We start from the raw sequence: 26,934 nt of genomic DNA on the forward strand, positions 1-26,934 counted from the left end.
TGCTTTTAATAAAAAGAGGGCTTTTAAGAAAGTGGGCTGACTCAAAAAGGAGGAACGAACAGTGAAGGGGGAGGTGGAGCCACTTAAAATCCACTTGGACCAACTATTGTTGCACAGTCATGCGATGGGTGGACAGATGTACGCAAGAGGAATGCGTATAACATTTTGGTGTCCTCTTTCAAGGGCACTATGTTTTTGCGTGCCTTTGATGCATCTATGCTTGGGAAAGTGGTGACATGAGAGTTTTTATGGAGACACGTTGTTATTGAGATAGTCGCACAAAATATAGTGTAGGTAGACACTGACAATGGAAGCAATTGTGTCTCTATGGGACGGATGCTAGAGGATGAGTTTTCATAGATTGTATGGACTCCATGTGCATCCCATAGCTTAGACTTGTGCATTGAAGATGTTGCAAAGATTGGGTAGGTTGCTAATGTCTTTAACACTTCTCGCCACAGGGCAATGTTTTTCACCAAGAGGTCCAAGGTCTTGGCAATGTATTGCGCCAACAACCTTGAGCTTGTGAAGCCTTTAGAGATAATTTGAGAGGCTCTTAACCGATGCAGTCTCTTATCAAATGAGAGGTAATGTAGCATGCTCTCTCGAGTCGTATTGTCTTAGCTATTAACATATGTCTCCTTGTTTTAAATGATTGTGCATTATATTTGATAGCTGATTTTCAGGGTGACAAGTTTGGAACAATCAATGGGATTGGTTCCATATGGCATAGACCAATCCATGTGGTTTCCCACATATTGCACCCTCTCTGGTGGAGTGAGGAGTAGTATGACAATGAAGAGTTGGATAGAGTACATTAAAAAATGGACAGGAGGTGTAAGCCCAACGGGAGCGTGCCGTGACAGATTCAACGACATATACAAGAGATTTAGATAGAGAGACAGAAGGGGAAAAGAGAGATGGGTAAAGGGGTTTCCACCGTACACCACGCTGAGCGGGGAACAAGCCCTGCACCCTTTTTAGGAATTTGTTTCAGGAACAATCCACGGGCTTTTCCAAGCCAGGACCAATACAGTAAAATGAATACAATATCAAACAAGAGTGCCGATGTCGAGGTCGGGTTGAAGTCGGTGTCAAGGTACAAGATCTCTGATGCCGAGCTCACCTCGAGGATGACCCGCAAGAGTCTTACACCGGGCTATGAACCAAGTCTTCGTGTTCACAAAAATCTCTCAAGGAACTCGTGGAAGAGATATTGAGAGTGGTGTATGTATGAGTGTTGAAGACTTTTTTCACCAAAAGGGAGGAGGAGGTGGTTCTTCAAAGGGAGGCAGCCTTCCAAAGAAGGCGGTTAACAGGTGGCGTTGGTGGTGGTGGCAGATGACAGCAGACAGGCGTCGGTGGCAGAGCAAAAGGTGGCGAAGTTCTGGCAAACAGGTGACGGAGAACGCCAGCGGCGACAGGCTTTAGGCGGCGGAAACATCGGCATAAGTGACGGAGGCGCCGACGGAAATGGCTGAGCCACTGGTGGAAGCGGCTCTGGGGCGGCTGCTGCGGCTCAACTGGCGGAGGAGGTGCTGTAGAGGCGGCAATTGATGGAAGCGACGACTGTATAGAGGTGATGGATCTTCCCAAAAGCGGCGGCGCACGGCTGCATGGTGGAGATGATGGAGAGGGGCAGAGAGGAAGATGACAAAGGTTATGATGATGATCAAGCTCTTCAAAGATGGATCTCCCAAAAATTGATGATCCTTCAAGAGGGTACAAGCTTTTTTTTTTCCAACTGGCCTTTGGCCCAAGATCCTCCGGGCTCCCATAGTTACCAAATTTCACCGTCTATAGATAGCCGCCTGTAGGCGCTTGTTTATCCACCCGTAGGTGATGCTGCCGAGGAAGCACCAAGGGGGTTTTTGAGGTTTTGAACCCAGGACCTCTTGGTCCTAGGCAAACACCTTCACCACTTGAGCTATCACCTCATTGGCACGAGCTTCTTATATACTTGATGAGGGGGGCCTTGCTTTTGCCAAGCTTTGCTTTTGTTTTATCTTCTTGCTTTTGCTTTTTCTTTATTAAATATTATTAATAATAGCCAAAGTTCTTGATTTGTGCTTTTACAACTTAAGGGCCTTGCTTTTTGGCCTTGGAGTTGCTTTTTGAAAAAGCAGTTTTTAGCTTTTTGATCCAGTTCTATGTCCTCTTTCCAATGGTGCCCTCAGCTTTTGGTTAACATAGTTTGACTTTTTGCTTTTTCTTGCTTTTTGACCAAGAATGGTGCTTTGCCCAATGTCAGCTTTAGGAACCTTGTTCCCATCTATCCATCAACCTATCCATGTGTCAGGGCATGAGTTCCATCATATGAAAAGAGCTTGGAGGACCAAATAGTTACAGGAGCTCGTCGACGTGAATCTCCGAAGACATTTGGAGGATGAGCGGCTTGTGTACATGAACATCAGTCATGCATTTGGTAGGCAGATTGCTCTCATGCGAGACATAGCTTCAGTGCTTTCTTGGTGGGAGAAATATGGGACCAATATCTCTTACTTGGTGAGTTAAATTATGATAACTAACATTTTATCTGAGTATGGATGATTGTAGTATGTACTTACAAAGTTTCCATCTTTTAATGACAGAAACTCCTTGCCATTCAAGTTCTCTCACAGGATTGAAGTTTGGGTCCTTGTAAGAGGAACTGGAGCACTTTGGCCCTCTACCACACAAAGAAGTGGAATAGGTTGTCTACTCCCCAGTTGGAGCGGTTGGTGTATTGCCATTGCAATCTCTGCCTACTTGAGTAGTCGGGCAACCCGCTAGAGCCTTGCTAGGTCAATGTCGATAAAATCGACATTGATAAGGTGCATCGACATTGACAAGGTCCCGGAGATTCCTCAAGAGGAGCATGATATATATGTCATGTTGTATGAGGAGTTGATGGCACCTGCTTGTGTCACATGAGTACATGCATTGACGGTGGGTGCTAGTACCAGTGCAGCAGTAGCTGAGGTAGATCATTTGGATGTATCCTCCTCCTTTGAGAGTGAGGCTGAGTCAGCCGAGGTGGGTAGTGATGATGATATTGATGAGGACAAAGAGGATGTTGAGGATTTGGAGGAGGATTTGGAGGAGGATTGAAATTTGAGTGTCCACTCCTTGGGCCTCTATTTTGTCATGCTTCATTTTGTATTACAGATGGAAGTTTTCTTATCATGATTCATGATTTATCTAGATTCTATAGACAGGTCACATAACTGAGTAGGTTATATTGATATGGTGTATCATGTATCAGGATTTAGTATGCCACTGTTTTTTGTTGATATTTGCATAGTGAGCACTCATCACTTTGAGTGGAGTCTTGACTCTCTTTTATATCCTTTCTCACTTTTGAGTAGTAATATAAATCACAATATTGGATCTATCATCTTAATGTGTTCACTGTTTTATAGCCTCTATAAGCTGCTTAGGCCACACATCCTCTCTAGGTTCAGGCTCTGATTGAACAAAAAAGTGTGACCAGCCAGTACTGTTGTGCAGCCTATACAGCTTGTAAGTATGGTATGGTCTGCTGTACACCTTCTAGGTCATGCTCTCCAGCACGTACTCCTGCGCATCATGGGCCGATCAAACCATCCGTAACACGGAAAAAACAGCACCATAACATGCATGAACATCTGTGTTTTCTACAAATATTCAGCAGCACCCTCTCGCCTCTCGTTAGCATGGCGTTCCCCTTCCAACCCTATAGGCTATTGGCTGTAAAAGTCTTGGAAATCAGCCCCTTAGTCAGTATGGAAGATCAGGGCAACATCTTCATTTCTCTGTCGCTCTAGAGTGCCTCCATGAGGTTAGGCTTTTGGTACCAATATTAGGTCCACATACTTGGAAATGCTACAAGGGTTAGAATAACCCGCATTGAATTTGAAGTCCATGACCTCAATAGAATTTGGCTTGTGACTCTCCTCCTAGCCATAGGTCTTGTTCCCCGGATTGCCATGAGTGAGCCAAGTTGTAATAACACCGGTTAGGTGTGAATTTCCTAGGTAGTCTCGTGAACACCAATTTGTCAACACTTAAATATGAACGAGTAACATTGCAACAGATAATTGAAAGTACACAATACTCCACAAGATAACATTGCAAAGATAGAGATTGAACAGTACACCACCTTTGAGGTCGCGAACGGGCCAATCCCTCCCTCAATATTGTTGTATATTATCAAGTATTTAAATTGTATACAAAGTTCCAAGGGCTTTCGAGCCAAATCTTCCATGTGATGGAAATAATGAATACATGTTATCCAAACAAGTATGTGTTGGTGTAGAGTGTTGAATCTTGATGCTGAACTCGTCGAAAAAGAGTTAAAGTGACATGACCACCAGCCTCAATGAGTGAATGCGTAACTATCGTTTTGAGACCACACATGAAGAGGCCCTCTCATACTAGAGCCTGGCTCACTCAACTCGTAGAGATTGTGGGATAAGTCTTTGGGGTACGGGTACACAAACATATACTCATACAGCACCAAGTACATGTATAGGCACTTGGTAAAAATTGGTACTCAACAGGTACACGAAGTCGATGCAGGTACTCAAATAGGTACAGGGGTGTTGATGTAGGTACTCAAACAGGAATATAGGAGTTGCAGCATGTAACTCACTCGGGAAGCGCGGGAGTGGGCGTGCATCACTTGACCATGAGCATAATTAAACATTTTGGCATTTAATCACAGCCATTAAACAATCCACAAAGCTAAAAAATAGAAGTTGCACATATAACACCGCATAGAGGCCGGAATGGGCCGACTCCCCCCTTGGAGTATTTCATTATCCAAGGAGAAATATAACATGTACAAGCTTTGAGAGCCTTATGAAGGCAATGAAGTGTTAGGGTTAGGGTTTACACAAGCTTCAAGCAGGCATGGAAAACCAAGAGAGAGAGAACACGACTTCAGTATATGCTTAATGATCAAAGTGAAGTACAATAGCCACATAATAGTGACCCTAAAGATAAGTGTTCACATGTCCGGCCATAAAATGTGCCGGGTGGACCAAAACACTTATAAACTGCATATAAGTGAAACTGAACTAAACTGGGGGAAAAAACCTCCACTAACTGAAGTAAAAAGTGCCCCAGTAATCTACTGATGATCACTAGCACTCCTCTGGGTGCATACACAGCATAAAACCCAACAAACCCCCTTGGAGTGATATGTGATCACTGAACATCATCCACCAAAAGGAAACAAATTCAAAGCATTGCGGAATGCTTCAAATTTCGGACGTGGTAATGCCTTGGTGAAGATGTCTGCCACATTCTGATCTGTAGGACAGTAGATCAGACTGATATCTCCTGCCTGGAGTCTCTCCCGAACAAAATGATAGTGAATCTCAATGTGTTTCGTGCGAGCATGAAACACAGGATTCGTGGCCACAGCAATGGCACTCTGACTATCAGTATAGATAGGTGTAGGCTCCTCCACTGAAATATCCATATCAGTCATGAGACGACGCAGCCAAACACACTCAACAGTAGTAGTGTAGGCTGCTCTGTACTCTGCCTCACAAGACGAAGTGGCCACTGTGGTCTGTTTCTTGCTTAGAGAAGAAATGCATGAAGAGCCAAGAAAGAAACAATTTCCACTAGTGGAATGTCTGGTATCAAAATCACCAGCCCAATCTGAATCACTGTAAGCGTATAACTGCATGTCACCCCCCTCAGGATAAAGCAATCCAAGAGACAAGGTACCCTGCAAATAACGGAATACACGCTTCACAGCTTGCCAATGTGACAACCGCGGGCTGTGCATGAATCTGCTCAACTGAGAGACTGCATACTGAATATCTGGCCTTGTATTACACAAGTAAATAAGGCACCCAACAGCCTGAGCATATGTAGTGGCATCAAAGGAAACACTGTCATCTTGTAGTGACAGTTTCATCCCAGGCTCCATAGGAGTACTAATAGGCTTGCAATCCTGAAATTTAAACTTCTCCAGAAGTTTAGCAACATAGCGTGATTGCAACAACCCAATGCCTCTGTTATCCTGCACAAACTGTATGCCCAAATAGTAATGTACAAGGCCCAAGTCAGACATGTCAAATGTCTGTTGGAGTATCTCCTTAAAAGCTGCAATTTTGTCATCATTTGATCCCATGAGCAAGAGATCATCCACATAAAGACTGATGACCAGCAGATCTGTCTTTTGAGCATTTGTTCTTTGAACAGGCAATGGCTGTCCTGGAGCCTGTACCTGTTGTCCTCGTCCACGAGCACCCCCTTGGGGAGGAGTCTCTGGAGCCAATGGACCTGGACGTGGTTCATCACCACTAACAAAATCCCAAAGACCTTTTGCCACAAGCACATTTTTCAGCATAAAACTCCACAAGGAGTAGTTCGTGCCATCCAATTTGTCTTCCTTAGACAAATATGTGAATACATCACTTTGCTATTGATTTGCCATTATGCTTACGCACAATGTTGTACCTGTTTACCAAAAAACCCAATAGCAGAAACCCTGATAATAACTGTACTCCACTGAATACAGTTCACCCAAATATGCCTGCACTCTCAATCCTTTGAATGTGCAGCTCAATGCACCAATGACTGAGTAGAGCAGCAAATGGCGTACACAATGCCAAAATGCCCCAAAAATGCCCAAATTTGCTGCACCCAAACTGTGCAAAAAACCTGTATAGTTCTTTGCTAGAAAATCTGCCTGTTGTGCCTGTATATTTTCACAGAGAAAATAAAAATGCCCAAAAACTGAATTTTAATGCTTACCACTGAATGACTGAGTAGCTTGTGGTATTTCTGCAGGTACAGTCCACCAATGTGCAAGTACAATTGACTGTACTTCACAGGACTGATGATGTGGAAGTACTGTGCAGGTACTGTTTACTGGTTCTGTACGGAAGCAAGTGGAAGTTGCAGGTCACAGCAAGTACAGTCGTATCACAGAAGATACAGTCACCAGGTACAAAAGCATGCAATTTTATCACAGCAGGTCCAGTCGCCAGGTTCGCAGCACTGAATGCTGCACAGTTTTCTGCGCAGGTGACGGTTGGCGTTTACAGGCATGGACGTACGTAGCAGGTACAGCAACGCTGACAGGAACAGAAACTGAGGAAGGCGTTGACTGTATGGAAGCAAGTCGACGCCTGTTGCAGCAGTCGACTGAGTACTCAAGGCGACCAGCGTTGACAAGAGCTGGTACGGGTGTTGACAGCAACGAACAGGTACGGCAGGCTGCAGGCGACCATTTACAGGCGGCGCTTACTGTACGGGCAGGTACAGTACTTGAGTGCTGCGCTTACTGTACGGAATCAGTACTACGGCGCACAGATGTACGGGCTTTGATGTACGAGTGCTGTACGGGCAAGGCAAGGCTTCAATGCTCTGATACCAATTGAAGGGAATGGATGTTAGGGTTAGGGTTTACAGGAGCTTCAAGCAGGCGTGGAAACCAAGATGGAGAGAACACGACTTCAGTGTATGCTTGATTGATAAAAGTGAAGTACAATAGCCACATAATAGTGACCCTAAGGATAAGTGTTGACATGTCCGGCCATAAAATGTGCCGGGTGGACCAAAACACTTATAAACTGCATATAAGTGAAACTGAGCTAAACTCGGGGAAAAAACCTCCACTAACTCAAGTAAAAAGTGCCCCAGTAATCTACTGATGATCACTAGCACTCCTCTGGGTGCATACACAGCATAAAACCCAACACATCTTGCACTCTTTGCCAAGATCTTACTTGGCTTTTCATACCTCTTTGAACCTCAGCATGAGGAATGCTGTTGAACCCCTCAAGTATCAGGAACTTGTTGCTCTCTTACTACAAGAGGAGCAAATGAGGAAGAATATGAATATGAACACAAATGCTGAACAAGCATTTACTACAGGTCAAAAGGGGAAAGGAAAAACTCAGCCAAAGAGTGCAAATCAAAATTCAGGTGATGGTGGTTCTTCACAGGATACCAAGAAAAGTGATGGACAGCCCAAGAAGAAGGGCAAATGTCATTACTGTAAGAAGCCAGGTCACTACATCACGGAATGTAGGAAGAGGATTGCCAAAGAGAAGGCAAAGGAAGCTGGGATGTCTGTTAATGATGCTTCTAAAGCTCCTCCAGAGACTGCTTCTTTTGTTGAGGACAGGGATTACTGTTTTTATACATGCAGCTATGATGCCTCTTGGTCTTCACAGGCACTCAGTTTGACAGAGCATGCATGTACTTGGTATTTTGATAGTGGTGCCTCAAAGCATATCACATCTCGCAGGGATTTGTTTAGTCATGTTGGCCCTGCCCCTGTTGGCAAAACTGTTCAGTGTGCCAACAATGCTTCATATCCAGTTCGTGGCATTGGGGAGATTCAGCTCACAGCCATTGATGGCTCCATTCTCCGCCTTACAGATGCCTTATATGTACCAGGGATAAGGAAGAATTTGTTGTCCATTTCTTCTTTAGCACATTGTGGTATGCAAGTCCACTTTGATGATGATAAATGCATGGTCAGAGACAAAGCTAATGCCTTGACCTTGATGCTTACTGGTACATTATGTCATGGACTTTATCAGTTGGATGCATTTCAGCCAGTGGATCAGTCTGCTTATCATGCATTCACTCTTACTCCAGCTATGGTTGATGCGGAGTTATGGCATGCTCGCATGGGGCATGTAAATTTTGGTAGTCTTATGCTTATGCAGCGACATAACATGTTTACAGATCTACCTCTCATGGAGAAGCCTCCAGATCACATTTGTGAAGGATGTATTTTGGGAAAAATGCACAGGTTTTCCTTTCCACGTGATCAGGCTCTAAGAGCAACTGCAAAGTTGCAACTTATACACAGTGATCTTTGTGGTCCCATGCAGACGAAGTCATTAGGTGGTTGCTTCTATTTTGCAACATTTATTGATGACTTCTCTCGTATATGCTGGGTCTATCCTTTGACACAGAAATCACAGGTATATGATGCATTTTTGGCCTTTGTAGCACTTGCTGAGACAGAGTCAGGATGCAAGGTGAAGACTCTCCGTTCTGACCGAGGGGGGGAATATATGTCACATATGCTGAATTCCTTTCTTGGGAGTAGAGGTATAAAACATCAGTATACTACTCCTTACACTCCACAGCAGAATGGGGTTGCAGAAAGGAAGAATCGGTCACTCATGGAGATGGCCAGATGTATGCTAAAGGCAAAAAGGCTACCACATATCTTTTGGGTGGAAGCAGTCATGTGTGCTTGTCATATTTTGAATCGATGTCCCACAAAGGCATTGGTTTCTATTACTCCTTTTGAGGCTTGGCATGGCCGCAAGCCTTCTGTATCGCATTTTCGTATCTTTGGGTGTCTTGCATATGCACACATACCCAAAGAGTTGAGGAGGAAGCTGGATGATAAAGCCACAAAATGCATTTTTGTTGGGTATAGCCGTGAGAGCAAGGGCTACAGGTTATATGACCCACTATCCAGGAAGATATTCACTAGTCGGGATGTGATTTTTGATGAAAAATCAGAAATATCCATGGCTGGTTATGAGGCAAATCAGGCTGAAAATGATGTGTTTGAAGGTCTACTACCCATGGAGTTTCATTCCACAGTTGGTGATCCAACTCATGAGGGTGCAGGACAGCCAGCAAATGATGTAGGTGGTGCAGAAATTCAGCAGCCAAATGAGCCAGAAGCTGAACCAAATATGGGGCAGCAGGCACCACAGGTCAGACATATACCTAGATGGTATTTGAGGACATTACAGGACAGCCATTTAGAGGGTCCTCTTGCTGGTCGTACTCGTAGGGAGACAAGGACCAATGAGCATGCACACATTTGTTTTTGTTTTTGAGCTGGGAGGTTGCAAAGGAATCACCCTCTACCACCATTTGCTCGGGGGAAAAACCCGTTACCACCATGTCGCCATGAGTCCTTTAAGAAGGCCATGAGCACTTCCTTGGACTACCTCCTTGAAAGGAGAGCACACATCATGGATTTGAATCTGGTTATGGCAGCCAGTTTACAAGATGATGATGAGCCTGATTCATTTGTGGATGCACGAGATAATGTGCATTGGAACAAAGCCATGCAGGATGAGCTTGATTCTATTAAAAGGAATCAAACATGGGATTTGGTTGATCTGCCCAAAGGCAAGAAAGCAATTGGTACTAAATGGGTCTATAAGTTGAAAAGACATGCAGATGGATCCATTGACAGGTACAAAGCCCGTCTAGTTGCAAAGGGCTATGCACAGAAGAAGGGCATTGATTATGAGGAGACATTTGCTCCTACATCCCGTATGTCGACACTTAGGTGTGTCATTGCATTGGCTGCACATCGTGGTTGGGTTGTTCACCAGTTGGACATAAAGACTGCATTTCTTCATGGGGACCTTGAGGAGGAAGTTTATGTATTTCAGCCCATGGGTTTTGCAGAACATGGTCATGAGGGGAAAGTTTGCAGGCTGAAAAAGGCCTTGTATGGTTTGAAACAAGCTCCACGAGCTTGGTATGCAAAAATAGATGCTTTTCTACTCACTCAGGGATTTGTGAACAGTCCATTAGAGGCCACTCTGTATGTGAGGAAGTTTATGTATTTCAGCCCATGGGTTTTGTAGAACATGGTCATGAGGGGAAAGTTTGCAGGCTGAAAAAGGCCTTGTATGGTTTGAAACAAGCTCCACGAGCTTGATATGCAAAAATAGATGCTTTTCTACTCACTCAGGGATTTGTGAACAGTCCATCAGAGGCCACTCTGTACGTAAAGAAAGAGGAGACAGATCTGCTGGTCATCAGTCTTTATGTGGATGATCTCTTGCTCATGGGATCAAATGATGACAAAATTGCAGCTTTTAAGGAGATACTCCAACAGACATTTGACATGTCTGACTTGGGCCTTGTACATTACTATTTGGGCATACAGTTTGTGCAGGATAACAGAGGCATTGGGTTGTTGCAATCACGCTATGTTGCTAAACTTCTGGAGAAGTTTAAATTTCAGGATTGCAAGCCTATTAGTACTCCTATGGAGCCTGGGATGAAACTGTCACTACAAGATGACAGTGTTTCCTTTGATGCCACTACATATGCTCAGGCTGTTGGGTGCCTTATTTACTTGTGTAATACAAGGCCAGATATTCAGTATGCAGTCTCTCAGTTGAGCAGATTCATGCACAGCCCGCGGTTGTCACATTGGCAAGCTGTGAAGCGTGTATTCCGTTATTTGCAGGGTACCTTGTCTCTTGGATTGCTTTATCCTGAGGGGGGTGACATGCAGTTATACGCTTACAGTGATTCAGATTGGGCTGGTGATTTTGATACCAGACATTCCACTAGTGGAAATTGTTTCTTTCTTGGCTCTTCATGCATTTCTTCTCTAAGCAAGAAACAGACCACAGTGGCCACTTCGTCTTGTGAGGCAGAGTACAGAGCAGCCTACACTACTACTGTTGAGTGTGTTTGGCTGCGTCGTCTCATGACTGATATGGATATTTCAGTGGAGGAGCCTACACCTATCTATACTGATAGTCAGAGTGCCATTGCTGTGGCCACGAATCCTGTGTTTCATGCTCGCACGAAACACATTGAGATTCACTATCATTTTGTTCGGGAGAGACTCCAGGCAGGAGATATCAGTCTGATCTACTGTCCTACAGATCAGAATGTGGTAGACATCTTCACCAAGGCATTACCACGTCCGAAATTTGAAGCATTCCGCAATGCTTTGAATTTGTTTCCTTTTGGTGGATGATGTACAGTGATCACATATCACTCCAGGGGGGTTTGTTGGGTTTTATGCTGTGTATGCACCCAGAGGAGTGCTAGTGATCATCAGTAGATTACTGGGGCACTTTTTACTTCAGTTAGTGGAGGTTTTTTTCCCAGTTTAGCTCAGTTTCACTTATATGCAGTTTATAAGTGTTTTGGTCCACCCGGCACATTTTATGGCCGGACATGTGAACACTTATCTTTAGGGTCACTATTATGTGGCTATTGTACTTCACTTTTATCAATCAAGCATACACTGAAGTCGTGTTCTCTCCATCTTGGTTTCCACGCTTGCTTGAAGCTCCTGTAAACCCTAACCGTAACATCCATTCCCTTCAAGATGGTGGACACAAGCTGTGTCTCAGGAATAATCTCATCCACATTGATGAGTTGTTCTCTCAAATCCTGCAGCTTGTTTAAGTGGCTAGACATATTATCTCCTTCATTCATTTTCTGATTTTCGAGCTCTCTTTTCAAAAATGAGATCCTAGCCTCATTACGAGCAGCATACATCTGCTCCAAAGTCACCCATGCATTCTGTGAAGAGCGAGCTGAACGAATATGAGGTATAATGGACCTCTGTACTGACAATGCAATGAGTGACAAAGCTTGTGCATCCTTGGTATCCCATGTCTTTTGAGCATTTGTTCTTTGAACAGGCAATGGCTGTCCTGGAGCCTGTACCTGTTGTCCTTGTCCACGAGCACCCCCTTGGGGAGGAGTCTCTGGAGCCAATGGACCTGGACGTGGTTCATCACCACTAACAAAATCCCAAAGACCTTTTGCCACAAGCACATTTTTCAGCATAAAACTCCACAAGGAGTAGTTCGTGCCATCCAATTTGTCTTCCTTAGACAAATATGTGAATACATCACTTTGCTGTTGATTTGCCATTATGCTTACGCACAATGTTGTACCTGTTTACCAAAAAACCCAATAGCAGAAACCCTGATAATAACTGTACTCCACTGAATACAGTTCACCCAAATATGCCTGCACTCTCAATCCTCTGAATGTGCAGTTCAAAGCACCAATGACTGAGTAGAGCAGCAAATGGCGTATACAATGCCAAAATGCCCCAAAAATGCCCAAATTTGCTGCACCCAAACTGTGCAAAAAACCTGTATAGTTCTTTGCTAGAAAATCTGCCTGTTGTGCCTGTATATTTTCACAGAGAAAATAAAAATGCCCAATATTTAAAACTTGCAATGCTTACCACAGTGTGATGTTAGCAGGTACAAGTTGGTACAGTTGAAGTACAATGAATGTACGCTTACGAAGCACTGTATTGAACAATGCGAACAGGTACTCTGCAGGTCTGGTCAAAGCAGGTACAGTGTTGAAACTTCAGTCGAATGTACAGAAAGTACAGTCGACTGGTACAGCAGAAGGTACGCAACACTGAATGCTGCACGGTTCTCTGCGTAGGTGACAGTTGGCGTTGACAGGCACGGACGTACGTAGCAGGTACAGCAGCGCTGACAGGCGCAGTCTATCGAAGCTGATACACGTGCGCTGACAGTACGGAAGCAAGTCGACGCCCGTTGCAGCAGTCGACTGAGTACACTAAGGCGACCAGCGTTGACAAGAGCAGGACGCCCAGCATTGAGGCGACCAGGTACAGATGCTGACGGCTGCGAACAGTTACGGCAGGCTGCAGGCCACTATTTGCAGGCGGCGCACATGTGTACGGGCAGGTACAGTAAGGCGGCGCTGACTGTACGGAAGCACCTATCTGCTGCGCAGAGCTGGAACAGTACGGGCAGCAGAGTTGTACGGCGAACTGGTACGGACAAGTACTTATGTACGGGCTGGACAGAAACTGAAGGCTATTGTGTACTGCAATGGCAAGCCTTCACAGCTCTGATACCAAATGAAGGCAATGAAAATAAGCAAGAAAATGCTACAATGCCATGTGTAGAGGTGAATTGACAAGTGTGAGGACACTTGTCTCACTTTTATTCTCGTATCTACTACATGTCCCAAATCAAAATGCCAAAAATTCCACAATCTTCAGCTCTAAAAATATCCTAGATGATAGCTAATTTCACATCAACGCTTTGGCAATACTCGATCTCTGTTGAATTTTGGAGGTAATGACGCGAACGGAAGTTCCATCAGAGATTGCCAAAAATAGCAACTTTTCCTTAAATTTAGGATACGATCTCTTTGTGTTCCACCACATGAGAAATACATGTAAGCACCATGTAGAAACCTGTTTCATTGCCTGATCTCCCCCAAATCCTCAAGAGTTCGCCATACATACTTTCCACTTGACACTTGAGCTCCAAAACCCATTTTTGTGTCCAAGAAACCGTCTCGAGTACCCAGACCATGCTACGAACACTTGGTCCTTTGTATTGGATAATCCCCCATTCCCAAAGCTTGTACATTCTGGATCTTTTGGGCGTTCAAAGCCCCTTTGTCAAAACCCCATAGGATCACCTCGTAGAACGCTCTTGGTACAAGACTCGAAACCAGCAAACAAACCAAGCAAACGTGAAGGGGGTGCAGGCCTGACTCGCCTCCCAACTATGACAGTCGTGGGCAAGCCCACAAGTCTTGGCTGTCCCCACTGAGCCACGAGCTGAGCTAACTAGATGGACGTACCGACCAATCTCTACCTCGTGACGTTCCATACCTCCACGAAGCTACCCTCGTGGGTCTCGAGAATGCTGCCGGCCTCGGTTGCATGAAGCATGTGCACGTCTGTACTAGATCCAGGCTCCTAACCATAGAGCTCTCACAAAGACACGCGAGACTCTATATGCTAATGACTAACCTTGGCCACCCTTTTATAGGCTCTTGGCCGGTCATCGGGCGTCCACACTTGGACACTCGCTCGTCCATACTTGGGTGCTCGCCCGTTAGTCTATCCCTAACTTAGCTCGCCAATCAGCCTGCTGCTTAGCTCCAAGCTTCCCCAAACCTCGAAGCTAGTCTTGTGTGTGTGTAGCACACGGTAGATACACACTGTGCACAGGACATACTCCCCTTCCTCTAAGAGTTCACTCCTGAGCTCACTAAAAAGCTAGGGTAATCTCTCTGAAGAGTAGTCAATGTCTCCCATGTAGCGTCCTCCTCAACACGATCCTTCCACTTGATCTTGTATTCCGTGATAAGCGTATTACGCAATCGTTTTTTACGAAATCCAAGAATCTTTTCAGGTTCGTGTGGAACAAATGTCATGTCCTCGACATCTATGATTTCTTGAGGAGGAACTAACTGGTCTGTTTCACCCAAAACTTCCTTAAGTCTACTGACATGAAATACAGGATGGACTTTCACATGAGAAGGAAAATCTAATTCATATGCAACTGAACCAATCCGTCGTGTAATATGAAATGGTCCACAATATCTAGGATATAATTTCGGAGATCGACTTGTCCGTAAAGTCTCGGAATCTTTCGTAACTCGCAAATACACCATCGTTCTTTCAGAGAACTCTCTAGGTGAACGATGTCTATTAGAATTAAATCTGTCTCTGTCTTGAGTACTTCTAATAGATTCCTTCGCAACTTGTAACATTTCTTGTATATCTTGCAAAAAATTACGTGCTGCATCATGCTGAAGTCTTGAGAATCCCACTGTAACAGGTGATTGTGGTTGAAAACCATACATAAGCATAAAAGGACTCAAACCTGTACTCGTATGCTTAGTACTGTTATATGCAAATTCTAACATAGGAAGATAATCCTCCCATGAACTTTGTCTTTTGGATACATATGCTCGAAGCGTATTCTCCAAAATCTGATTCACTCTTTCAGTCTGGCCATCAGATTGAGGATGATCCGAGGAACTCAAATTCAAAGTTGTTTCCAACTTCTCAAAAACAAGTCTCCAAAAACGACTGGTAAACTTAGAGTCTCTATCACTGACTATGTCCTGCGGTAATCCGTACAGTCTAAACAATTGCTCGATAAACTGCCGTGCTAATTGCGTAGCTGTAATGGTCTTCTGTGTCGGTAAATATCTAGCCATTTTTGTCAAGCGATCTACCACAACCCAAATAGAATCGCGGCCTTGATACGTTCTTGGCAATCCGGTAATAAAATCCATGGAAATACTTTCCCATTTATTACGTGGGATTTGCAAAGGATGTAACAACCCAGCCTGTCGAAAGCGTTCAGCTTTATTTGCTTGATAAACTTGACACTTGAGAACATAATCTTCTACATACCCTTTCATCTTCGACCAATAAAAAGTGTGTTTCACTAACGATAATGTCTTGTGTATCCCAGGGTGTCCAGCAGAAGGGGCGTCGTGACAGTCCTTAAGAATCTTGGACCTAATGTCCGGGATCTGTGGTACACAAATTTTGTCATTATGGAATAGTAAACCATTCCGAATCATCCACACTGACCTCGTGCAGCCTGAATGGTAGGCTGCTCAGTCATCGAGTCTTGGTCAATCAATGAGCTTTCGTCTTGGATCTTCTGCCAAAATGGACCAAAATAACTATCAGTCCTCCAAAGCCCTCTCAATGACTGAAATAAGTAAGTAGTAATCTCGGTGAACGACAAAGTATTCACCTCTCTAATTCGACTAAGCGTATCTGCGACACTATTCATGGACCCCTTTCGATAACGAATCTCAAAATCAAAATCTTGCATTAATTCAGCCCATCGAGCTTTCCTTTCTCTCAAATCATCGGCATCACACACATACTTGATTGACTCATGATTTCCAAAGAAAAACAACAAAACCGAGAAAAGAACGAAGTTGTTTCACTGTCTGCGGTATAGGCCAGGCGAGAATCTTCTGAACTCGGTCATAGTCAATGGTCAATCCATCTCTAGTGATCTTGTGTCCCAAGTAAATGATGTTTGTCATGAAAAACTCACATTTACTTAATTTAGCATATAGTCGATTCTGTCTTAAAATAGTTAAGACAATCGTGAGGTGTCTAACGTGATCCTCAAGAGTACGACTATATATCAAAATATCATCCAAGAACACAACCACAAATTTTCCCAAATGTTAACGAAAAAGATCGTTCATCATTTGCTGAAAAGTGGTTGGAGCATTGGTTAACCCAAAAGATAATACGAGAAACTCGTAATGGCCATACCTAGTCCGAAAGGCGGTTCTTTCGACATGCCTTTCATGAATACGTATCTGGTGATAGCCAGTACGTAAATCTATCTTCGTGAAATATTTCGCTCTGGCTAACCGGTCAATCAGGTCATCTGATCTAGGGAGAGGATAACGGTTCTTAATTGTCAGCTTGTTCAATCTCTTGTAATTTATACACATTCTCCAGGTGTTGTCCTTCTTTCTCCTAAGCAACATAGGTGCACCCCAAGGTGATTTACTCGGACGGATCTGGCCCATCCTTTAATAATCTTCGAGTTGTTTGGCCAACTCATCTTCCTCAGCTTGGCTCATCCTATAAGGTGGAATACTAATAGGGTGGGCACCAGGGACCAGGTCAATACGATGATCTACTGCTCTTTCGGGTGGTAAGCCTCCCATACTTGCCGACCCACAGGTAGGTATGATCGCTGGGTGATGTGTTAAGACCCAATTTCTGCATAATTTCGCTAGGCGTACCTCATAGGTATGATCGCTGGGTGTTGTATTAAGACCCAATTTCTGCACAAGTTTGTAATTAACAAAATTGTGTGAGAAAGATCATGCAAGCCAAAAACTTTAGAGTTGAACAAACAATCAGAACATAAACTAGGGCGAGAAAGTACAGTAACTGACGTACTTGTCAAAGACAACTGGTTAGTTGCCTTTGGCTTGGGTCCTGCGTTGGTCTTTGCACCTTTTTGCTTCGGGCACTCGCTATGCATGTCCTTTTTCTTCGCAGATGAAGCAACGTCCCTCCTTCTTGAGCTTCAAAGCCTTAAGGAGACGTTTTTTCTTCGCTGGGATCGAAGTTGAATTCTTCGAAGGCTGGTTCGAAGACTTTCCTTCTGTCGTGCTAGCCATCAGTGCGGATAACTTCCTCTTGTGCTTTGTCCCCTGCTCGGTAACGGATTTAGACTCGGAAGAGACCATTGTATTATCATAGATACGAGTGGAATGAATGGCCTCGTCCAAAGTTTTGCATTTGTTGTTTTTAACCTGTAAACGGTATGAGTCGGGTAAACCGGCTACGAAGAAATCCAAAAGAATCTTCGTAGCTTTCATCTGCAAGTCCCTAAATTTCTGGAGATAGACCTCATAAGTGAGGTTTTGCGAGGTCATGTTCAAAGTAGCAAACCGGACAACAATATTATAGTCATACTCTTTCTTGAGGAATTCTTTCTTAAAGACTTCTTCGAATTGTGCCCAAGTCGTTGGTTTAGGGTTGAGTTCTTTCCACCAAAGCAAAGAGGAAACCTGCTGCTAATTGGATCTTTTTGCCATCGTCATATGGATGAAATTGAAGATGGACTTGCCACTTATGTAGCCAAGTGTCCACTAGCTCTTTGGTATGCTGCTTTTGCTCGCCCCCAAACTGTTCCGGAGTAATATTGGGGCCTAAGCAGATGCCAAAGTATCCATACTCGAAACAGTAGATAGGGTAGTGGTCAACAAAGAGATGGAGTTTTGTAAAGCTTGCATCTGCGCTACGATTTGTGCTTGACGTTTTGAGGAAGTTGCTTCGAGAGCAACTTTAAACTCTTGGAAATCTGATTTTGAAACAAAATCGTCGAAAAGATTGTCATCGGTAGCCGGCAGGTCTTCACGTTCGGGAATGGGCTCCAACTCGGATTCTTGGGTCGACATCTTGAAGAGGGCAAGATGAGAGAAAATATTTATCTTGCACAAGGAGAGTGCTAGAGAGCTTGAGAGCTTGAGAGCTTGAGAGAGAGGTGGCAAGAAGCTCGCTTAAGGGGAATATATATGTTGGGTAGGAGGGAAGCTAGCCTGCACACACACACACACACACACACACACACAACCTCAAGCACAGAGAAACGTGAGTGCTGGAAAAGATGTACTCAATAATGATGTGAAATGAAAGTACAAGTGAGTACTAAAAGGCCTAGGGCAAAGTGCCCAACACACATAAGTGTGTTCACACGAGAAAAAACCTATGTCCAGTCACAGGGAAAAAGTGTCCGTGAGTAAGCTGGGTTCACACCTAGTGAGTGGACATGACCAACAAACCCCCCTCAAGTGAATGGTGTGAATGGGTAGCAGCAGGGTGATAAAGCTGTGAATGCTGCCCTGCACTATGCTCCACAGTAAGAGTGAACTGCAGTGCCAATGGAAAAAGCAAGCACTATATGACGGAAAAAGGAGAATCCCCAATGTCATAGTGCTAATGCTAGAGCACAGTAGTACATAAATGCATCACCAGAAATGCATGGCAAAGATCATGTGGACATCAACTGCATCAAATCAAGAGGCATCGCATAATACCCCCCTGAAGGCAAGTACCAAATGCCAAGCTGAACTGCATGTAATCCACATCAATGCTCTATAACTGCACCAGTGATAAGCATAAGAAGAGGTAGCAGATATACGCATGTGTAAAGGCAACAGGATCCAGAAGTCATGCCTGTGAGACATGCAATGTAAGCTGCAAAAGTGAAACTCATCAATGGAGGATCCGATGAGGAAAAATCAGCAATGGAAAAAGCTGAAAATGGGGAGAAAAAGTGGGGGCTCGAGGTGGGCATCGGCCAATGCTATGAGAGGATAGGTAAACTCTCAGCGATGCCATGATCAGTGGCATGTATGGCAAATGTAAAGATGCATAATCCCACAATGAATAATATACATGTGACATATCAAAACCATGAGAGTAAGCCAACACTGGCCAAGTGTGTAAAAGGCACTTTGAGTAAACATCACATGTGAGAAAGTGACAATGTCAACACTATAGAAACAATCCCGCTGCAAGGGAAAACAACATAAAAGGCATCTCCAGTAGACATCACATAAGAGAAAGTGTCTAGCATAGACCAGCATAAGGGTCAACAAGCATAAGTGACCATGAGGCATCACCAACTGCATGTGAGCAAGTAGAATCCCCCCTTGAAATGCATCTGCCAGACAATGCATACCATGGAGTACAGACTATAAAGCATAGTCATCAAAAGCAATGGCATCAGAAGACATCTCTGCAGGCAATGAAGATGTAAGGGCTGACACGTGTAGCCAAATTGGCATGATCTGCACTTGTGGAAGAAGATGTCAGCTTCTTCTTTTTTTCACTCTCAATACGCTTCTTGCATTCCTCTATGGTGTGCCCTGTTTTCCTGCAATAGTTACAACGCTTTTTCTTTTCGGTCTTGTCCTCTGTCTTGGGAGGATTCGATGGGCTAGGTTTAGGCCTAGATCTATTCCCACGAAAAGGAGCAGCCATTGCTGACTCAACAGACATCATGTTGTTCCTGTTGGAACGAGATTGCTCTTCACTGAGCAAGAGAGTCACAAGGTTGTCAAAAGTGACCGCATTAGGTGCATTGCTAGTCAACAACTGCAAAGTGGTGCCAAATGTCTGATAAGAGTCAGGCAAGTTGCGCAAAATTGTTTGAACAAGATAGCTATCTGTCAAAACCTCATCAATGTTAATGAGCTGCTCTTGTAGGTCCTTCACATGCGTAAGGTACTGATTGATAGAGTCACCTTCAAGCATGCGGTCAGTCTCAAGCTTGCCCCGAAGGTAAGCTACATGAGCCTCATTGCGACCTGAATACAACTCTCTCCCTTCTTCTCTGTGTATGTCTCCCACATGAAACCCTAACTGTGCAGACAGCTGAGCTTCCATAGCTCCTTTAATCTACTCACAAAATCTTCACTAGTAGTTGATTATAGATTTTATAGCCTGAGATAGGATTGTGATTCTTGGGGAGGATTCTTAGTTTGTACACCAAGTCTAACCTATGGCTAGACTTTTGATTGTACAAACTCTGTGTGTGTGTGTGGGGGGTATGGTATGGACCATGGTATAGTATTTTTTGTTTGCAAAAATCTTTCTCTTCTTGTTTGTGTTATTAGGATTATTAAATAAAGACGGTAATGGCAGAATGGCCCAGTATTAGGCATTCACCCATGAGCAAGAGACTGTGAATGTTGCATTCTAGTATATGACAAAGGATAAGGAGAGAATGGTTACTACCTTGAATATAGGGAGTACTATTTTGGCCGACCATATCATGAAAATTTTTTGCGGTCTCAACATTGGATTGAAGAAAAGGAAAGTTTATCATAGAAATCAATTCGGATTTCCTTCCATTCTATGCTTCAAATCTAAACCTAGTCATGATTACAGAGAAGCTTGGATTAGTTCAAGAATATAGAATTAGAGGCCAAAGCTGATATTCTCCAGATGGCTTTTTATCCTTCAAATAAGCGCATCAAAAATTTTACCCTTCAAAAGAAATACTTTGATTTGAAAAATTTCTAAGGGTAAGAGCTTTTCTCCAAATTGATGTAATAGATTTCCAATGCAGTAAAGAAATCTTTTCATCAAAATTTTGGAGAGATTATTCTTCCTTAAGCATTGAAAGATAAATGGTATTTTTCAGGAAATGAATCATGCCTTGTCATTCCACCGAGGAAGGCTTGGATTGAAGCCATGGACGAATATTTTGATGTGGTTGGATATAATGAGAAGAGCAAATTGGTCCTTGGTTGTTTAAAGATTGCCGTAAGTGCTAATCAGCCAGCTGATTTTTAGCAAATACCTCGTGACGTACCTTTAGATGAGCCCAACATGCCTCAAGATTTTGAGGATGTTGGAAGGGAAGAAATGAAAGCAATTCAAGACAATAGAACAATCTCGAGATGGTTTCTTAGGATACTCTAGCACAACCGTAGCTAGACGGAGTGGAGATTTTACTTTTATGGGTAGTGTCATGGATGTGGAAGAGCCATGTACCTATGAGCAAACCAAAGGCATTTTACTTTGGGAAAATGCAATGCAAGAGGAATATGCCTTTATCTGGAAAATCCAAACATGGAATCTTGTGCATTTGCCACCTAGTGAGAGTGAGATTGGTTTTAAGTGGGTTTATAAAGTCAAGCATAAATCTGATGGCTCAGTAGCCAGGTACAAGGCTAAACATCTTGCCAAAGGATACTCCCAAGAGAAGGGAATTAAATATGATGAGATTTTTGCTCCCACGTAAAAAATGACAAAGGTTATTCATGTCTCAATGGTCATGACTGGTGGTGTAATTATCATTCCTAGCCTAAACCGTGGTGGTGTTAATGGTACATGGGGTCGTAACGCTGTGGTATGCATCCCCATTGTTCTTGTGTCAACTACTCTTGGAGTCTCTCTCACTCCAGTTATGGTCGTTAGGCTCAATTTGGTAGTTTTTGCTATTCCCATATTGGGTAGGTTTGAAGTTTCACTCTGCATGGTTTGATGTAAACCCATTTCTCGATAGAATCCTATGCTTGGCTCAGCATTGGTTCTTATCCAGTTTGGTACAATTATCATTTTTGCTCTGTAGACTGTATTATTAGACTTCAGGGCTCTTCCCCTTATTTTGGGATATAGTTTTCAAATAGAGAGTCTCCACTGCGGCAACTGCTTTAGCAGCCTATCATGCGATTTCTTGGCTTAGCAAGAAACAACCCAGTGTGGCGACATCTTCATGTGAAGCTTAGTACAGAACAGTCTTCACGGCCATAGTAGAGCTGAGGAGGTTGTTGGCAGACATGGAAAATGCACAAGGTGCTATTGCCGTTGCAATAGTACATCCACAATCACTTGGGCCTTCTTGTGTGTGCCAGAGCCCTACCAACTTTGAAAACAAGGCAATGTCCAGGCTGGGCACAGGAAAAAATGGTTGCAGTTTTTCAACTTACGTGGATCTGCGGAAGAAACAAAGCTTTCCAAGTGACGGAGGTAATGAAAGTATAAGTACAAGCGCAGATACAACTCAGTCTGGGAGAAGTCATACTGCCCTCACAAGACCTACCCAGGCTGCATGAGGAGGGTCCGGGGAGGAAGGCTTTTATCAAGATGAATCAATTGTACCTTTGGCAGAAGGGTCCCTTCTTGGAAGATGGCTCTGATGGAGCTACTGGCTCCTTGTGTGGGCCTTCCTGTACTCCCTAACAGCAGCTAGCCATGGAAACATGACTCTTTTTCTTGTACTTGGACTTATCTATTACATAGTATTACTTCTATTGAGAATATCATGGGTTACTGTAGGATGTTTTTTCCTCTAGGACTTCAAGGACCCGTGGGAAGATTACAGTTTGGCATGGATCTGAGAGAGAGATAGATAAAGAAGCTCTCATTGGTGTTTTCAGCTGTGCCATGCAGCATGCTGTTATGCTGTTATAAGGTGGTGGGTGGTATTGATTTTTTTTTGGGTCTGAGAAAGGATAAGCTAACACTTCGTAACTGGCTCTTTTTTATATAATAACCTGTCATCAAGGAATTCAGTCATGTAACACTTCGCACTCGAGGAAGTGCCGAGAATTCTGAACTGCACCTTACAAATAACAATCTCCTACAAACTATTGCAATCCATAAAGAGTTCTTCCATAAAGAGGAGAGTTGACTGCCAGAAGTTTGAAGCAGTACAAGTTTTGTTGAATTGCTTTTATGGGTTTTTCAAATATGAAAAATTAACCTTTATACGTTCAAATCTCTACTAAAGTTCATTACATTCTTTACAGGTTTGCTAGTGGGCAAGGCAAGAAAAAGGCTTCTGTACAGGAGCCAGAATCTGTAAAGAGGAAGCAACGAGCTGCAAGGTAATAATCTCCCCCTTAAGTTCTTTTGTAGCTTTATGTGTGAGGGCTTTACCAAGTGTTCATAATTTTTAGGGGGATTTTTTCATACAGATTTGGCATAGTTGATGAAGCAACCAGGAAGAAGGCTCGTCGAGAACGATTCGTGCCCGCTTCAAAGCAAGACGAGTCTGTTGAAGATGGGAAGAGAAAAGCAAGAGCCGCAAGGTTTGTGCTCTACTGGGGCCCCTTTTTGGGCATTGATTAAAAATTTGACAGCTCATGTTCTCGTTTTCCGTGTGAACACAGGTTTGGTGCAGCTACAGAGCAGAGTGGTTCAAAGGCAAATACTTGTTCTAAGTCTTAAGTCCTGGGTGATGGGTGTTTATTGCACGAAGGGTTAGGCACGTGTAGTCTGCATAATGCATGCCTGAGGTGATGGATGGGAACACATTTTTTGTGTGTGGTCTGATTACGACGGTTTTTGCAAGCTTGTCTGTTGCTCGACTTCTGTCGTATGTTTGACAAAATGTGCTCTTCAACCCAGTGTGTACTGTATGCATGTTCTGGGTAATCTACGGTCTTCTTGTTCAACAGGTAAGAAAACCCTCCTTTTCTGTCACTCTTCCTTGTTACCTTTCTACAGTAAGGAGCCTATACCCACTGCCTTCTTCGGTTATGTACCATTTTTAGAAATCGGTTGTCTGATTTTAGGTCCGTCGTTAGTTAATATAGTAGGCTAGCACTGATCTGCATAGAATAGCAAGTTTGGCCTCTGATGGTGCTTCTTCAGGGGCAGTCCCAGTGTGCGGATGCAGTCTTGATGCATGCTTTTTGGTTCATATTTGTGGCTTGATTGTTTTTGTAAGTGCATGACTGCTATCTAAAGCCGTTTCTGTGTGTGACCTTGCTTTCTATGTATAGTCAGCTGTTGATGTAGGCATTGGAATAGCTTTTGAGGGGGTTCGAAGTTCATTAGTGGTAGGGTTCAAAGTTTATTATTGGTGGGGTTCGAATAGTTTGTATCTCTATTGCTCGATGAAAAATGAAGGTGGAGGTATTGGACCTAACAGTGGCACTAGATTGCTAAAACTGTAAGATAATATTTAATGTTTAATTGGTTTTGGACCCAAGCAATGTTGGCTATGGATCTGCTCATGGTTTGATTTGTGGTGTGGGGCTATGTATGCAATTCCTCTTGTAATTAGTGAGTCTCTTATGAGTGTTTTGTACTGATTTTTTACATGTATGGTAGTGCCTGGTTAAGTCTCCAAGAGGTGTAACACGCTTTGATTTTTGAAAGCAAGATACTGTGGACATTCGTTTTTGGTAGAGAGATTCAACTGTGGGGAAAACATAAATAAAACTGTGATTATGTCCCTCTGTTGTTTCTTTCTTTCACCTTCTCGATTGCAGACTTAAACAAGGCTCTAAGAATGTCTAGATGTAACACTCAGTTATTGCATTCCATTCGTATGTAAAAAAAGTGCTGCTCTTTCCATTGGAAAGTAGTCCTGTTCTTGGGTCACATACATACTTCTCTAATTCCACTCTCAAGTGGTGTACATATCTGTATTGCTAGTAGAGTTGATGTGGATAGCAAGGTCTTGGTGGCCAAGGCTTAGATTAGCAAGAGGAAGAATGTCTCAAGTAAACCATATGTAATGGCTCCTTGGTTCATTGGCCAATCAAGTTTGTTTGGTCGGGAAATATTTGACCTCGCATGCACAAATCTGTTGTGGCCTAAAAGAAATTAGCCTTTTGGTGCTAGAGGTCAAGAGCACATCCATCCTCAAGCATATGCGACACACTTGCATAGGGTAGGCAGTTATGCGTGTGTATGCGTGTGTCATAATTGGGGTTAGTGTTATAGCACATGTCAGCGGGCACTTGCCCGAGTGGCTCAGCTCACACCAACCCATCCTTTCCAAGAGGTCGTGGGTTCGAACCCTTACACCATAGGGTTGTGTGAGAGTGGTGTAGCTTCTAGCTGGGCTGCATCCCCTCGAAAGGGAGCCTTTGGAAAAAAAATGGTATGTTATATAGAATGGGGCAACTTTGGACCAGTTCTGGGTAGCGGCTAGCCTATTGTGCCGACCAGTGCGGCTGATGTGGCATGGTTGCGTCTTAATGACTTTTATGATAGTTGTTTATGAATGGGCAATGATTTTTTAAAATAAATGGGTCCCCTCCGCATTTTACTCATACATTACAAGCTTTTATAGAAGTGTCGGAGAGAGAGAGAGACCAGGAATTAAAGCAAGTTCTTGAATAGCAGTAAATTAAATCAAAACAATGGAAGGCCTTCGATCACCGAATTTAGAGAGCAGTTTGTTGTGTAGTTTGGGGAGAAGTTGGTCATCAGTTCTGTTTGAAAACGTCTGGTAAATTCTCTATAAATATTTCAGCTTTGTAATATGCAGTAGATTCGGTTGAGAAGCGTGTTCTAGTTCTGATTTCCTTCCCCTCTCGTATTTTTCTAAGTTTGTGTAATGGACCTTAAGGCACTTTACACACTGTCGGCTGCCCACCTAAATGCGTGGCGTTGGACCAATGAATGTAGGCACCATGCATTCAAGCCTTACACACTGCCTCGCACCTTGGGTGCTCGTCTGCCACCGTGGCCTCCACCTCTTGCCCTTGTTTTGCCTCTGTGTGGGCAGCCGAGCTTGGCTGCCCAAACTTGGGCGCACCTATCTCCAGCCAATCAACGTACTGTTGGTGGACCATGCTATCGTTCCTTTCTGCCATTCTGCAATGATAAATCAGGTTCTATGTTTTGCGTTTTTTCCAGCACACTAGATCGATTTGTAGAGCATCCAGGTATGTTCTATGTTTTTTTTCTTACTCAAACTCCGTATCTTCACAAGTTTTTGATGCATGTTATATACTCTGCGTTTTTGCATGTTGTATTTTCTTGCGTTTTTTAAAGTGCTTGCAGGCTGCATTTTCTGTTGCATGAATGCATGGCACTTGCAATAGTGTGTAAGGCATGAATGCATGGCGCTTTAAAGCGCCTGTATGTTGTATTTTTTGTTGCAGAAAGTACAACATGCTATGCAAAAAATACAACAGAAAGAATCTGTGATATCTTGAACAATATCTTGCATTTTTTGAAGTGCATGTATGCTGTATTTTTTGTTGTATGAATGCATGGCGCTTTAAAGCGCTTGCATGTTGTATTTTCTGTTGCAGAAAATACAACATGCTATGCAGATAATACAACAGAAAGAACATAAAGAATATGTGACATCTTGAACAATATCACTCTTGAAGTCCTAATCAGGGTTATTAGGAGTTTAAATTACTTGACAAGGGTTGTATTTGCTTGTATATATTTGCATTTGAATCCATTAAAATCATGTTACAAATGCAAATTGATTTTAATGTAACATATTTACTTACAAATGCACCACTTACATATCTACTTACATGTATACAATTGCACTGCGTGTCAATTATAGTTTGCTCTGTGGTTTCTTGTCTGATTATTCGTCGCATTATCTTGCGTTGTGATTAAAATCATCTCTTCTTTAATTTAAGCAGTGATTTTGAAAATCCTCTGAATGTGCACCA

General features: G+C 43.3%; 1 protein-coding gene across 1 annotated transcript in view; it reads left to right on the plus strand.

Annotated features, from left to right (window-relative positions):
* The window catches only part of LOC147624936 (uncharacterized), a 26,112-nt gene extending 1,621 nt beyond the window's left edge, over positions 1 to 24,491 (plus strand). The window contains exons 2-4 of the mRNA XM_086818176.1: positions 23,305 to 23,382; positions 23,473 to 23,586; positions 23,668 to 24,491. Coding sequence (XP_086674302.1) covers positions 23,305 to 23,382; positions 23,473 to 23,586; positions 23,668 to 23,725 — 250 coding nt within the window. The 3' untranslated portion in view covers positions 23,726 to 24,491. The remainder of the gene's footprint in view (positions 1 to 23,304; positions 23,383 to 23,472; positions 23,587 to 23,667) is intronic.
* Positions 24,492 to 26,934: the final 2,443 nt, after the last annotated feature.

This window comes from Cibotium barometz, chromosome 24 (assembly GCF_041138505.1).
Source record: "Cibotium barometz isolate CiBa-2024 chromosome 24, ASM4113850v1, whole genome shotgun sequence".
Classification (NCBI taxonomy): domain Eukaryota; kingdom Viridiplantae; phylum Streptophyta; class Polypodiopsida; order Cyatheales; family Cibotiaceae; genus Cibotium; species Cibotium barometz.